This window comes from Elephantulus edwardii, unplaced genomic scaffold (genome assembly GCF_000299155.1).
Source record: "Elephantulus edwardii isolate Elephantulus edwardi_28Jun2011 unplaced genomic scaffold, EleEdw1.0 scaffold00066, whole genome shotgun sequence".
Classification (NCBI taxonomy): Eukaryota; Metazoa; Chordata; class Mammalia; order Macroscelidea; family Macroscelididae; genus Elephantulus; species Elephantulus edwardii.
The window spans coordinates 11,410,439-11,425,524 of NW_006399816.1; the positions used below are offsets into that span (position 1 = coordinate 11,410,439).

The 15,086-nt window shown below is 40.4% G+C and overlaps 1 protein-coding gene across 1 annotated transcript in view; it reads right to left on the bottom strand.

The window, feature by feature from the left end:
- Positions 1 to 15,086, bottom strand: part of THSD4 (thrombospondin, type I, domain containing 4) — an 868,930-nt gene that overhangs the window by 835,019 nt on the left and 18,825 nt on the right. Inside the window, exon 2 of the mRNA XM_006888339.1 lies at positions 13,099 to 13,168. Coding sequence (XP_006888401.1) covers positions 13,099 to 13,168 — 70 coding nt within the window. The remainder of the gene's footprint in view (positions 1 to 13,098; positions 13,169 to 15,086) is intronic.

Below are 15,086 nucleotides of genomic sequence, written 5' to 3' on the forward strand. Positions count from 1 at the left end.
AGAATAGATTTGACAATCATGAGTTTATGTCTGTATTCTGTTCTGTTCCAGTGATCTATTTGCCTGTGACTATAAAATGCTATCTTAATTTACTCTAGCTTTGTAACAATATAAATATTTGGGAGTGTAAGTCATCCAATTGTATCCTTTTTAAAATTTGTCTTGACTATTCTAGTTCTTCAGCATTTCCATAAGGACCTTAAAGTCAGCTTGTTAATTTTTTGCCGAGAGAGAGAGACTGACTGCTTGTTTAGGACTGTTAAATCTATAGATCAATTTGGTATCGTAGTTTTCTTGACCCATAAATATTATTAATTTCTCCATTTGTTTAAGTCTCCTTTAATTTCTCTTACCAATGTGTCATGAGTGTGTTGTGAATCTTGGTTCAAGCTGGACCTTAGGATAGCCTCTAGCATTTGAAGAGGGACACACATGGAATGCTCAGGGCTCTTATGGCTTTCTTTTCATCCCAAGCGGGTGTCAGCAGAGAGGACTTGCCAGATCAATTAGGGGTCTCTGGTCCAGATTCCACCAGCATTTGGGTGTGCCAGAATCGTAAAATAATCAAACATTCTTCTAGGCCGTATAGCCCTGGTCTGTCCACTTGCTGTACGGAGGTACCTTGTGGTTGCTGTGATGCTAAACACTGTGACACTGACGTGTCAAATGTGATAAAGGTACCAATGGTTCACAGTGTTTGGTGGAACACCCCGATTAAAACAATCTTGGTAGCAGGAGTGGCATCCACTTCTGAAATGGCTTGTCTCCGGAAACCTTATGAACCTGGAGCAATGATGAAAGTTATCCAAGTGGTTCAGGTCTTTTGTTTATAAGGTCGCTATGAGTTCGTAAGCAACTTGATGGCTTTTAACAATAACACCAAAAACAACAAAGTGTCATACTTTATAATTGCATCAAAAATCAAATCAAGCTCCCTGTCATCAAGTTGATCCTGACTCATAGCGACAATATAGGAGAGAGCAGAACTGTTCCCTGGATTCCCAGGGCTAATCTTTACAGAGTAAGTTGCCATAGCTTTCTCCTGAAGAATGGCTGTTAGATTTTAACTGCTTGCTGACCTTGCAAGTAATGGTCAAGTTCAAATCTTAACCATTTTACCCTTTACATGTGACAACTTTAAAAAAACTATTTAGTCTGGGGGTGGGGATGTGCGGGGTGAGGGAAGGGATTGTGTACCAATGAAGGAGTTTGTCTCTTGCTTTTCAAGGAGAGGAGCGAACTGGGGTGGGGGGTGGGGAGAAAAGTGCAACAATGAATGAATGGAATTAAAAAAAAAAAGACATTATTTAGTCAAATGTGTTCCAAGTATTTTCCATTTTTTTCATACTATCATAAGAGGTATTCTTATTTTATTTTGGTGAAACCAAAATAAATGCAACAAAACAATCACCAATTCAACAATTGTACATGTATAATTTAGTGACATTAGTTACATTTTGCACGTTGTACAAGCATTCCCACCGTAGTATTCTTTTTCATGTAATTTTTCTATTGTCCGGATAAGGCGCCTTGGTAGCACAGCAGGCTATATGATGAGCTGCTGCTCTACAGGATACAGATGAGACAGTCTGCTGGTGTGAAGATTTACAGCCTCAGAAACCTGACATTATTTCCTTGTCAGTATACAGAAATACAATTCATTCTTTGTTTATCTAACAGCCAACCTTATTAGTTCTAATAGGGGGGTTTGATAGATACAATCGGATGTTTTATAAACAATGATGTGTCTGTGAATGATGACAATTTTACTCCTTCCCACACTAGGTTTGATGCATTTCTTTTTGGTTGCCTGACTGCACTGGTTAGAATCTCCATAACAACATAAGAGTTAAAGTGGTGAGAACAGAGATACTTATGTTTTTCTTAGTTTTAGAAGCAATAGTGTTTCATCATTAAAGAGAATGTTAACTATAGGTCTGTGCGCATTTTATCAGGTTAAAGTGAGTTCTGTCTTTATAGTTACTTAGTTTTATAAATTTATCCCTAAGTACTATTTTAATACCATACCACAATTCATAATACTGTGCTTTCAATTTTACTCAGTTCAAAGTATTAATTTTCCTTTGATCTTAAACTCAGAGTTTATTTAGAGTACATCATTTCATATTTGAGATTTCCCAGATAATTGTCCTACAATTGATTTTTCATTTATTCCATTGTGGGCAGAGACCAAACTATTTATTAAATGAATTCTATTAAATATAGAAAGACTTGTTCTATGGCCCAAACCATGACCTATCTCAATAAGTATTTTCTGTGTTCATAAAAAGAAAGGATATTCTGATGCTGTTGGGAAGAAATGTTCAACAAATGTTAATCAGGTAGAGCTGGTTGACAGTCAAGTATTCTAGATTTTACTGATGTTCTGTCTATGTGCCATGTGACTATTAGAGAGGAGGACTGAAATCTCTGCCTTTCGTCTGTTCTCCCTTCAGTTGTATCAGATTTTGCTTCACACAGTTTGCAGCTCTACTGCTTGATGTAGAAACTAAGGCTTGTTAAGTCCTCTTGATGTACTGACCCCTTTACTATTATGAAATGGCTCTCTTTATCCTTGCTTGATGTTTATCAAGCTCTGGTGACTTAGTGATAAGGAGATGCACTGCTAACAAGAAAGCATATGGTTCGGATCCATTAGCTGCTGCGAGGAAGAAAAATGGGCAAAACTCTTCCCATGGGTTTCCTGTCTCTGAAAATTTGCTGGAAGGTCAACTATGAGCTGGTTCAGACCCAATGGAACATAACAACAACAACAACAACAATATCGTTGGCAATACTTTTTTTCTGAAGCACACTTTGTTCAGAATCAGTATCATTCTCCCAGCTCTTTCTTTCAAAAATCTTATTGTGGTAAAGTTATACGCAACAAAACATTCATCAATTCCACAATTTCTACATGTATAATTTGGTTATTTTGTTCATGATGTACAATCATTCTAACTGTCCTTATCCAAATTTCTTCATCTGCCAGAAATGGATATGACAATTGTTGAAAATGTGCCCTCGTCCAACCATCTAAGACACATCTTTCAGAGAACTTTAGCATGATACCAGCTCAAAGATACAAGTCAAGCCCACTTAGCTTTCCCTTAGCACATTGTGATGGCGGTGGTGTTGCTTGTCAGGTGCCACTGAGCTGAATACAAATCATTGCAAGCCTATGAACAACAAATTTGAACCATCCTCAGGATCTCCTAGGTGATCAACATCATTGCTACGGACACATTCTTGAGGGTCTTCCCATCTTTTTGGAAGTTACAACTGTACTTTTCTTGCTTTTACAGATGAAAATTGGTCTATAATATGTTAAAAGTAATTTTATTTATTTTTTTAGTCTAGTTTCTTCTTCTTTTTCTGCACTCAGCAGAGTATTCCCAGACCTTCCAGAGGCTGTGTCTAGGCTGTGGTGTGAGAGTTTAAAACCCAAACTGCTTTTCCTGGGAGTTGGACACGTTGGGCATAACTTCTGTCTATAGGTCCTTAAGCCCAGCAGACCCATCATCCAGCCTTTGGGTGATCATCCCCCATGCCCTGCTGCAGAAAGAGCTGTACATGTGTGAATCAGACCTAGGAGAGAGTGGCGGAAGTAACCTCTCTGGTACTCTGCCCTACAGACTCTTGCCAGCTGACTGACAGCTCAAAGTTGCCACTGAGTTGTGCCTGGGTAGCCTGTCCCTATGCCAAGAATAGAAAACTCAAAGTGGTGAGCTGGGAAATGCCAGGCTCATCCCCTTTATTTCCCATCTCTCAGGAATTACTGTCACTTGGTGCCCAGCATCCAGTGTTTCAGAAACCATTGTTTCAACTATGTGGTTGGGATTTTGTTGTTGTTTCCAGTAAGGGGGCAAATCTGATCTCTGTTGGTTTTGTTTGACTATGTTGTTGTTGGTTTAGTTGGAAGGGCAGATTCAGTTGTTGCTGCTCCCTTCAGCTAGAAGCTGATCTACTTTTTAAAAACATTATTTAAAAGAAGAAAAAAAAACAAACACCACAAGCATTATTTAGTGTTCTCTTATATGAATATACAATGAATTTTAAGGTAGTTTCCAGATTGAAGCAGTTATAAATAAAAATGCCTTAAATAGATGATATAGTTTGTTTGCAGAAAATTAAGATACTATGCAGATGACATAACCCAGCTTGCAGAAAGTAAAAAAGAAGTATTTACTTAAGAAGATAAAAGAACAACAACCTTCAAGATGCATTTACACCTCAACAATAAGAAAACAAATGTCTTTACCACTGGACCAAACGCAATATCATAATAGATGGAGAATCCACTGAAGTTGTCAATGGTTTCATTTTATACTCATAGCAGCAAGTCAAGGAATCAAAAGGCATGTTGCTATGGGCAGATCTGCTGTCAAGAATCTCTTGAAAGGCGAAAGAGCTAGGATGTAACTTTAAATCTGTAAGTATCTTTCTTATACACTGAATAAGGAAGACCTAAGAAGAACTGAGCCCTTAAAATTGTGGTAATGGTGAAGTGTATTGAACATACCATGGACTTGTCAAGAGAGCAAACAAATCTGTCTTGGAGGAAAGGCAGCCATGGTGCGCCTTAGCGGCAAGGACGGTGAAACTTTTACCTTAGCTACTCTGGGAATGTTGTCAAGAAGGGTCAGTCCTTGGAGAGAGAAAAAAAATCCTGCTTGGAAAGTAGAGGGTTCATGAAAGAAAGGAATATCTTCAACGAGACGGATGGCACAGTGGCTGCGACAATGGACCTGAGCATGACAAAGATTGTGAGGATGAGGCAACACAGGTCATGGTTCAGATCTGTGTTCATAGGGTTCCTATGAGTTGTAGTCAACTCAGTGGCGCCTATTAATAACAGAAACATTCTTATGCTGGACAGTAGATGTACACACTCATTCCCTTGGTGTATCCACAAGTAGAATACACTTGTCACAGACAAGTTTCATTTTGAGATACACTGCTAGACAGTTTTCCAAAGTGATGGAACCACATTAAACTCCCACTTCCACTTCAGTGTATGAATGTTCTAGTTGCTCCACATTCTCTTCCACACTAGCAGTGTCTGTGTTCTTTGTTTTCTCCATTCTGGTAGCAGCTCACTGGAACTTTAATATGCACAACATAGAACATAATGGCAAGCACCTTTTCACATGCTTACTAGCCATCTGGATACCCTCTTTTATAAAATGCCTGTTTACATGCTTAAGGCTTCTACTCATTTTAAAATTGGATTGTCTAACTTTTTTCTCAGTGACTTGTAGGGGCCTAAATATTCCAGATATTAATACATCAATACTTTGTCAAATATTATTTCTTCTTCAGTCTAACGTTTATTCTTTTGTACTTATCATAAGGTCATCATTACTTAAAACTGACTCAATTGTAACTTTCAACAAAATGATGGTGGATTTTAATAACTTAGTTTATTTCAGTAAAAAAAACCCTCAATTTTAATCTAGTCCAATTCATCAATCTCTTCCTGTATGATTAGGATATTTTGTGTCTTATTAGTATTTTGGGGTCTTACAGTCCTTGAATAATAAAGATATCCATACATTTTCTTCTAAAAGTATTCTCTTCTAAAAGTTTTCTCCTTCCTTCTCAAATAAAGCAGGATTAGTATGCAAAGCTCTTTTGTAACTTTTTTTTTCTCGTCCTTCTAGTTTTTCATTGGTACCCTACTGCATAATATGCTTTTCAAGAAGCAATCTGAAGTCACTGGATACACATTCTACTATAAAGTAGTGAGCCCCCTGGTGGTGCAAAATATTGTGTGTCACATGGCTAACGGAAAGCTCAGTGGTTCAAATCCACCAGCTGCTCCATGAGAGAAAAATGGGGAGTTTCCTCCCATAAGGATTTATAGCCTAAGAAGCCCAATGGAGAGTCGTCATCCACCCAGAAGAGTCAGAATCAACCCCAAAAGTAGTGAGTAAATCCATCACAAAGTACTCACTGTTCTTATGTGATTTGCTTATCAGTGAGAAAAACAAATATTTTACTTCTGTCTCTGTTCTCTTCATTTCAAAGTTTCCCTAAGCAACAGGTTGAAAAGTGTTTTCTTTTGGCTGGTGGCCCTTGGAATAGATTTTTATTTCCTTCTTGTGTTTTTCATAATGGAGCTTTGGTGGCATAGTGGGTAACGAGCTGCACCGTCAACACAAAGGCATATGGTTCAAATCCACCAGCTGCTCCCAGCTGTAGGAGAAAAATGGGAAATCTCCTCCCATCCAATTTACCATGTCTGAAAATCTGTTGGAGGGTCAGGTATGGGTCTGTTCCGACTCAACAGCACACAACAACAACTACAGTTTTTCATGGAAACTCTGGCAGCATAGTTTCTAGGGTAGTTCAGTGCTAGCCAAAATGCTGCCTCTAGTGGTGTGAATTCATCAGCTACTCTTTGGGAGACAGATGAGACAGGCTCCTTCTGTTACAATTTAGTCTAAAAAACCCCCAAAGGAGTACTGTTATGAATTGGAACAACCGAGCAGAACTGAGGTGGCTTTTTCTGTTTTGAACTTTTCATAGTTTGCTAAATCATATATAATTGTTATTGCTGTTGTGCGCCGTCAAGTCAGAACCATCCCATCATTGACCCCTCCCCCCAGTGGGTTTCCACAGACAGTAAATCACACGGGAGGAGACTACCCATCCTTCAGCAGCTGGTGGATTTGAACCTCATGCCTCTGGGTTTGCAGCCTCTTACCAGGAGGCCACCAGAGCTCCCTTTACATGTAACAGACATTCATATTTTTAAGTAAATAAAAAGTAAGTCTTCTAAAAAGAAATCATTGAATGACAAAGTTTGTATGTGTTTGTATTTCCATTGTAGGTGCTAAAAGTTAGGATGCTGCATATTTCTTTCTGAACGATCACAGTATTTATATGTATTATGACCTGTAACGGAGCCGGCCCTGGGAATGTCTGCTGGGCAGACAGCAGCATAATTTCATTAGTTTAAAAGCTTTTCACAATTTACATCTTTCTCTTGCTAATAACATATTGTTTTTATCAAAGTCTTGGTTAAGTTTTTCCTGCTCTTGGTTTCATCTTGTCTGCAAATGAAGACACAGAACATTATTTTGTTTTCTTTTAAATATAATCCTTTGCCTAGTGTCACTGGATAATAACTAAAAACAGAGGCTGAGTAACCCTTTGTGATACTGTATGTGCTGCAGGAGCAAAAGGAAACCTTCTGGTAGAAGGATCTGAAAGACGCTATTTTTCTTGCACGAAGGCCCTCTTTTCCTGCACTATTAGGACATGGCCTTTATGGAGCCGTGTCCAGTCACCCGAGCAGCACTCAGAAATGCATATTTTACTTGACAGCATTTACAAATTATGTCTTTGTCTCAGAATAACTTACTGTAGGAATGTTTCCATATGCTAAAGTTGGACACGCTGCTGTAATGAGAAAGGAAAAAAGAAAAACTCAACACGTCTTTTAGTGTCTAGTTTTCATATATATATGAAATTACAACTTGCAATTACAAATTAGGGATACTGTCCCCTAAGATTTTGCTATAAATGGTTTTCTAATTCCTTCTGCTGCCCTCTAAAGATTGGGAGTGGCTTTTGCAATAAAATAATGGATTAGCAGGGATTCAATTACGCTATATCTAAGCAACAAAACCAATTTGATATAGTGATCATAATACTTATGCTGTAACAAACACGTATATATTTTTCCTTTAGTTTCCTGAAGTCCCAGGGAGGGGGGATAATTTCCAACTTCCAATTCCAAAACAAATACCCTTGCAGTTGATTCCTGTCTAGTCTGCATGTTATGATTCTGACCAACTAGTACCTCCAATATGAGTGAGATGAAGTTTCACCAGCATGTGCCATTCTGGGTATGCACTTCCTTCAATGCAGACTTTTTTGCTGTCTTGGCTAGTCAATACTCTATACCAACACAACAATTTAATCACTTCTTCAGTTGTCCTTATTCATTGTCCAAATCTTAGCTGCTCAGGAAGTAAATGAAAATTACTTGGCCAGGAGTAGGCACACCTTAGTCTTTAACCTGATATCCTTTTCAGAAGGACTCAGTCCTGAAATGAGGCATCACACTGGGAACAGCTGAGGGTTCAGCAAACAAGAGGAAGACCCTTAATGAGATGAACTGACACAGTGATTATCACAATGGGCTTGACTGTTACAGAGGTCATGAGGATGATGTAGTAGACCCAATGGCACCTAGCAACAACAAAAAGACTAAGAAGAAAAGCCTGGTGTTTTACTTCCAGAAATTGGTCAATGGAAACTTATAGATTATAGGGTCTGATCCAGAAGAAATTATGAGAACGGGACAGAATCAGGCAGTGTCTTATTCTGTTATGCATGAAGTCACCAGAGTTGTGGGACAAACAACAGGAGTTAAAACAACAATAAGATTTTTTTTTTAATTTAGGTTGTTTATTTTTCATTTCAATGAACATCTACAGAGATTTTGGAATTCCATTGATTCATTATTGCACCCTTCTCCCCGGACAAACCCCTCCCCCCCCATTTGCTCCTCTCCTTGAAAAGCAAAAGAAAAACTCCCTCATTGGTACACAATCCCCCCCACACCTCCCCAAGAAGATTTTTTAATGGGTTTTGGTAAACAAGTTCTATGTGCCCAGTCCAACACATTGTTTTTGTTGGTGTATTTTTTTAAATAAGACTTTATTGAAACACAGTCACACTCATTCATTTACATATCATCTGTGGGCACTTTCACATTGTTGAAATAGTAGAGTTCAGGAACTGTGACATACTGCTAACAACATATAAAGTCTAATCTATTCCCAAATTGGTCCATAAAAATTGTCAAGTATTGCTTAAAGCATCTTCTTATTTCTCATCTTGCAGAGATAAATGAATGCTATGAATGTCACTTCTAAAGTAGGTGTTTAAGCATGTGCCCGGATGGCGGGCTCGGCCCCGCAAAGCACAGGCAAAATATCAATGAGTAGAAATCCACAAGTGAAGAAGGCACTGATTTTTTTTTCTTTTTCTACCACCAGCTGCTCCACAGGAGAAGGATGGGTAATTTCCGCCCAGGTGATTTACTGCCTCTGAGAACACACTGGAGGGTCAGCTATGAGTCAGTTCTGACTTGACAGCACACAACAACACCATCAACAGTGCAATCAAAAGAAGATGGAAGGAATACACAGAATCAATGTACCAAAAAGAACTGACGGACACTAAAATATTTTGGAAAGTATCATAGGAACAAGAGCCAGTGGTTAAAAAGGAAGTGGTTAAAAAGCTGTGCTGAAGGCATTGGCAAAAAAATAAGGCCTAGGAATTGACGTGATACCAATTAGTATGTTTCAAATGACAGATGCAGCCCTGGATGTGCTCACCAGTCTATGCCAGAAAATTTGGAAGACATCTGCCTGACTGACTAACTGAAAGAGATTCATATTTGATCCCATTCCCAAGAAAGGTGGTCCAACAGAATGTGCAAATTATCAAACAGTAACATTAATATTACATGCAAGCAAACTACTGCTGAACATCACTCAAAAATGGCTACACCTGCCAGAAGAAGTTCAAGCTGGATTTAAAGGGGCTATGGCACCAGGGATAGCATGGCTGATGTCAGATGGATCTTGGCCAATAGCAAATACCAGAAGAATGTACTGTATTGATTATGCAAAGACATTTGACTGTGTTGATCATAAGAAATTATGGGTACTATTGAGACGAAGAGGAATCCCAGAACACTTAATTGTGCTCATGTGAAACCAGAACCTATACCAAGAGGCTGCTACATGGACAGAGCAAAGAACACTACATGATTTTAAATGAAGCAAGGCGCGTGAGAGGGTTGTATCCTTTGTCCACGCCTATTCAATCTCTATGCTCAGTAAATTATTCATGCAGCTAGACTCTAAGAAGAATGTGGCATCAGGATTTGAGGAAAATTTATCAATAACTTGCATTGTGTAGATGGCACAACATTGCTAGCTGAAGGTGAAGAGGACTTGAAGCACTAGCTAGAGAAGAACTAAGTATATAGCCTTTAATAGGGATTGCATCTCAATGTCAAGAAAACTACAATTCTTAGCACTAGACCAATAGGTAACATGATGGACAGAGAAAAGACTGACACTGTCAACAGTTTCATCTTAATTGGATCCACAGACAAGATCAGGAGATGTATTGCATCAGGAAAATGTGCAGTCAGGGACCTCTCCAAATTCTTTAGGAGAAGTTTTGTCAGTCTGATGATAAGGGTACACCTGATTCATGCCATTATCTTTTCAATCATTTGCTAAGCATCTGAGAGCTGCACAATGGATAAGGAAAGGAAGAGTCCATGCCTTTGAATTGTGGTGCTGGGGAAGAGTATTGAACATCCCATGGACTTCCAAAAGAACAAACAAACATATCTCAGAGAAGGTATAGTCAGAGTGCTCCTTGGAGGCAAAAATAACAAAGCTGTGAAACACAACGTATATAAACTTTGTAAGCAAGCCAATATTTAAAAAGTAAAATTGGAATGTATATGCATGATTGTATGAAACAAAGTATATGAAAGGTTGTATAAAACACAATGTATATGAATTAAATATAATGTCAAGTAATTATTTTAGGAAAACGGAAAAAATATTAAAAATAAATAACAAAGCTTCATCTCTCAAACTTTGGGCATGTTGTTAGAAGGTTATTCCTTAGAGAGGGACATCATGCTTGGAAAAGGGAAAGAGAGGAAAACTGTCAGACTGTCAGATTGACACAAAGATTGCAACAACGGGCTCAAGTGTGTCAGAGATTGTGAGGATGTCACAGGATAGCACAAGGTTCAGGTCTGTTGTTCCTGGGGTCTCGATGAGTCTTACTGGACTCCACAGCATGTAACAACAAGTGTAAACAAAAGTTACTTTAATGCCAAAAATGCACATACTTCTACTTCATTTCTGTTCTAAAAGGTATGCCCTTCAAGTAAAAGGGTCTACAAAAAATATTGGAAGTTATTTGAACTACTTTTTTGTTGTATATCTTTTGGTATTTTTAAAAAGAGACCATCTGCCGAAGTGGGATCCCAGTTTTAACAAAATCTTCAAAATCAGAATTCTGAAGTAGCTCATAAGCTTTTTTAAAAAGCCTCAGAACAAGTAATCTAGAAAAGAAAGAGTGATAGCTATTTTTTTTCCTTTTTGCATTTTATGCATATGTCATTCAGGCTAACCATTGAACAATTAACGGAAATAGCAAAATAAGCTTGTCATGTATGGGATGCATTTAACAATAACTGTCCGGTTAGACTACAAAAAGAATACGGGCAGGCCAATTCTATTAGGATTAACTGTCTCAATAACTCAAAACTATAATAAAGACCATAACACAATAATGAAAACAGTCAGTCATCCTTTTTGATTCTTGACATTATGAATGGGTGTGATACACTGGAATGAGGCTGTGTGAATTTCCAAGGGAATCTGCTGGAATGATACGTAGCCAATTTTTCCAAATCCATTCAGTCAGTCATTGAGCAAATATTTTACTGAACATTGACAACCTGTCAGCCTCCATCCAGGGGGCTGGGAACATTATGGAGAACAATACAGGTAAGATACTCACTTTCACAGAGCTAACATCCTAGTGAAGGATACAGAACAATAACAGTTAGCCTCTTCACAAAATAAAAAATTAGTCAGAACATAATCCACAGGCTTAAAGAGAGTCATCCAAACTCAAGGAATCCGCCTTTAAAAATGTGAGATCTAAGCAGGCCTGTGCACACATCCCCTTCTCACCTGGATTTCCCTTATCAAAAACTCTCAGGGGAAAAAATCCCACACTCATTGATTCATAGGTACAAATGGTTGAAAATTCTTCCTCTCTAAGGAATCTACATTTCATTACATGTAGACAAGCAGCTGAAAGGAGCTTGAGAGCTTTCTTGGAATTTTCAGAGTTAAACTGCCTCTCTCTTGGGAAGTAGTAATCCAGCACTCAGCTGGATTACTTTTTTAATGTGTGTGGGGTTTTTTTAATGGATTGTTTTAGGGTGCCATTGAATCAGAATTGACCCATAGTTGACTCTCCAGTGGGTTTCCTGTGTTTAATCACACAGGAGGGATTGCCCATCCTTCTCCCGGGGCAGCTGGTGGATTCAAACCTTACGCCTTTGGGATCGCAGCACAGATTCTTACCACTAGGCCACCAGAACTCCCCTTTACTAGGCATCATTTACTATGAAGCACAGAGACTGAAGGAGGCTGACTGGAAGCTGGCCATTTATCCCAGCAGACACTCCATCAATCTTTTTCCATCCAGCCCTTTGTCCCTTGACTGAATCAAGGTCTTGTCTGGCTGGGTTCACCAGCGTGAGGAGGGTAGCAGGACAGAGTTGATGTCTCAGATTCCTCCACACCCTGCCTCTTTGTCCTTCTATCAAACCACAGCACCCTATTAGTGCAGTGGATTAAGCATTAGGCTGGTGATCCAAAGGTCATTGGTTTGGACCTACCAGTAGTAGCTCCACTGGGGAAAGATACGAAGTCTGCTTCTAGAAAAGACTTATGACCTTGGCAACACTAGGAGGCAGTTCTCCTCCATCCAGCGGGGTCATTATGGGTGAGAAAGGACTCGGTGGCAGTGAGTTTGGCTTGGTTTTGGTTCTTCAGGTACAGCCACAGCTCTCTCTACCTGCAGCTGTCTCTAACTGCCCCCTCCACTTGTCCTGAAGGCCCGAAGGAGCTTTCCACACTACGCTTCTCGCTGAGACTCCACCAGGCCTTGGTGGTTTCTTTAAGCTCTGCCCACACTCTGGTACACAGTCTTTTCTTTGACCTCTTTTTCACTGCCTCACTGGATTCTCTCAACAAGGTACAAGCTGCAAAACCAATGTTGCAGTCTGATCAGACACAACCGTCTCCAGCATTAGGTTCACCGTTAACTCAGGGGCATTGCAGAAAGGGAGGAGGGGATCACCAAGGAGAGGGAGGACTGGTAAGCTTTCAGTGACTAGGGCTTCCATCTATGGTCAGTGGGTGACTCCCCTCCGCACAGGAAGAGGCTTAGGTGGTGACCAGAGTATTCCAGCCCCTCCCTCACGTGGATCAGGAAAACCTCTGAGCGGGCATGGCTTACCTTTCTGTGTTCAGTGGAGAGCTGTGGGCAGACAAGCTGGAATCCAAGCAGCAGGAGGGAACCGAGGGCACTGAGAAGGAAAAACAGCAACAAGCTGGGCTGTGAGTGTGTTCCAGGCAGCGGGGTCACACAGGGGGAGCTGCAGTCTCCTCATCACCAGCAGGGCCCTGGGATGCAATCACTGAAGAGCTCCGGGTCAGCCCCCACCCACCTTAGGAGGAAGCACTGGGTCAGCGGAACAAGTCTTGACAGATTGCATGAGACAAATTGGGAATCAAATTCCAGCATCACTACTTACCAGTAGAACTTCTAGATCAGGATATTTAGCTTCCTTAAGCCTCTGTTTCTCCCTTTGTAAAATGGGGGTATTAACAGCAGCTGCCTCAGAGGCTGAGGCAGAATGCAATAATGCAATGTAGCACTGTCTAACAGAGTGTAATGGTCCTGGAGCTGATGAGATCTGTGTAGAAGTGGGGGGTTCTAAGTAGGGGAATTTCCCTCCTTCCCCCCAGGACTTTCCTTGGACTCTTTCTTCCTCAGGTCTTTAGGCCCCTGGTTTTATATATGCTAACCCCATGGGTGGGGGGCGGGGTTCAGCTGTGTTAAGTCTCACCCCACCATCATCAGATCCTGATTAGGACTTGTCATCAAGGGAACTCTGGTAGTCTAGGGTTGAGACGCTACACAGCAAACCCTAAGGCACGCAGTTTGAATCCACCAGCTGCTCTGCAGGAGAAAGATGGGCAATCTCCTCCTGCCCAATTTAAAGCCTCTGAAAACCTGCCAGAGGGTCAACAATGAGTCAGTTCTGACTCTATGGTATACAGCAATAACTTCAAGCTCAACACCATCAAGGGAGACAGTTGAAATAGGAGCTACATGGTCCCCAGACTAAGTGGTTCCCATGCTGGAGGGAGCATGAAGCTTTGACTTCAAACACATCCAAGTACCATTCTTATCTAGATGATCCTGGGTAATTTCTCTGTGCCTCATTTTTCTCATCTGTGACAAGGATTGCTAAAGACGACACCAACCAGCATGATTCGTTAATCAGAGGTGAAAGAAGGATTCTACACCCAACCCAGGGATGAAGAGAGAAGATCTGTTAGTGAGACTAAAGCAGTACTAGTATAGTTTTTGGCCTAGTGGCAAGAAGCTGCGCTGCAACCCTGAGGGCACACAGTTCAAACCCACCAGTTGCTCTGTGGGAGAAGGATGGGCAGTCTCCTCCCATGTGATGAAATGCCTCTGAAAACCCACTGGAGGGTCAACGATGGGTCAGGTCTGATGCGATGATACACAACAACAATAACTGCATCTTTACTGAGTCCAGCTCTTCTCCTTAATCAAGTACATTGTGCATCAAACTCAGGAGTCCACACCCTTTGGTAGCGTGATCTTGGCTAAATCACCTTCTTTCTGTGTACCTAAGTTTTCTCACCTGTAAAACAGGAATCATGCAACCTGTCTTTCCAGCCACAAATGAGTTTATCAGAGAGAAAATATATTACAAATCCATTCTTACAAATCTAAACCATTTCTAACACATGTTGGCACTGTATTCTCATTCTGAAAGAAAACAGGGTCAGTGTGGTTTAAACATAAAAACCCAAAAAACAAAACCCAAACCAAACAGCAGCTCTCCATAAATGTGCTACATCTCAGGCCCTCAAAGCTTTTGGCAAACACTAAAGCCACACATGTGTAATGCGATCAGGAGCAGTTTTGCGTAACCACCAATGCTGAGCTGAAGCAGTGAGCCTATAATATTTAGAGGGAAGGGCAAAGGGTGGGGAGAGAGATAGTGAAGAAGGAAAATTCTAGTCTCAAGGGAATTGATCCCAGGTTGTCTGGTCAATTCTACTGTCAGATATTTCTCTTGCTTTTCCCCTCTCCTCCATCAAATCTCTACTCAATACTCAATGTTCACTTCTCCATAATCCTCCTTGACCTCATGGGAAGAAGCATGTCCCCTCCCACCCACTCAT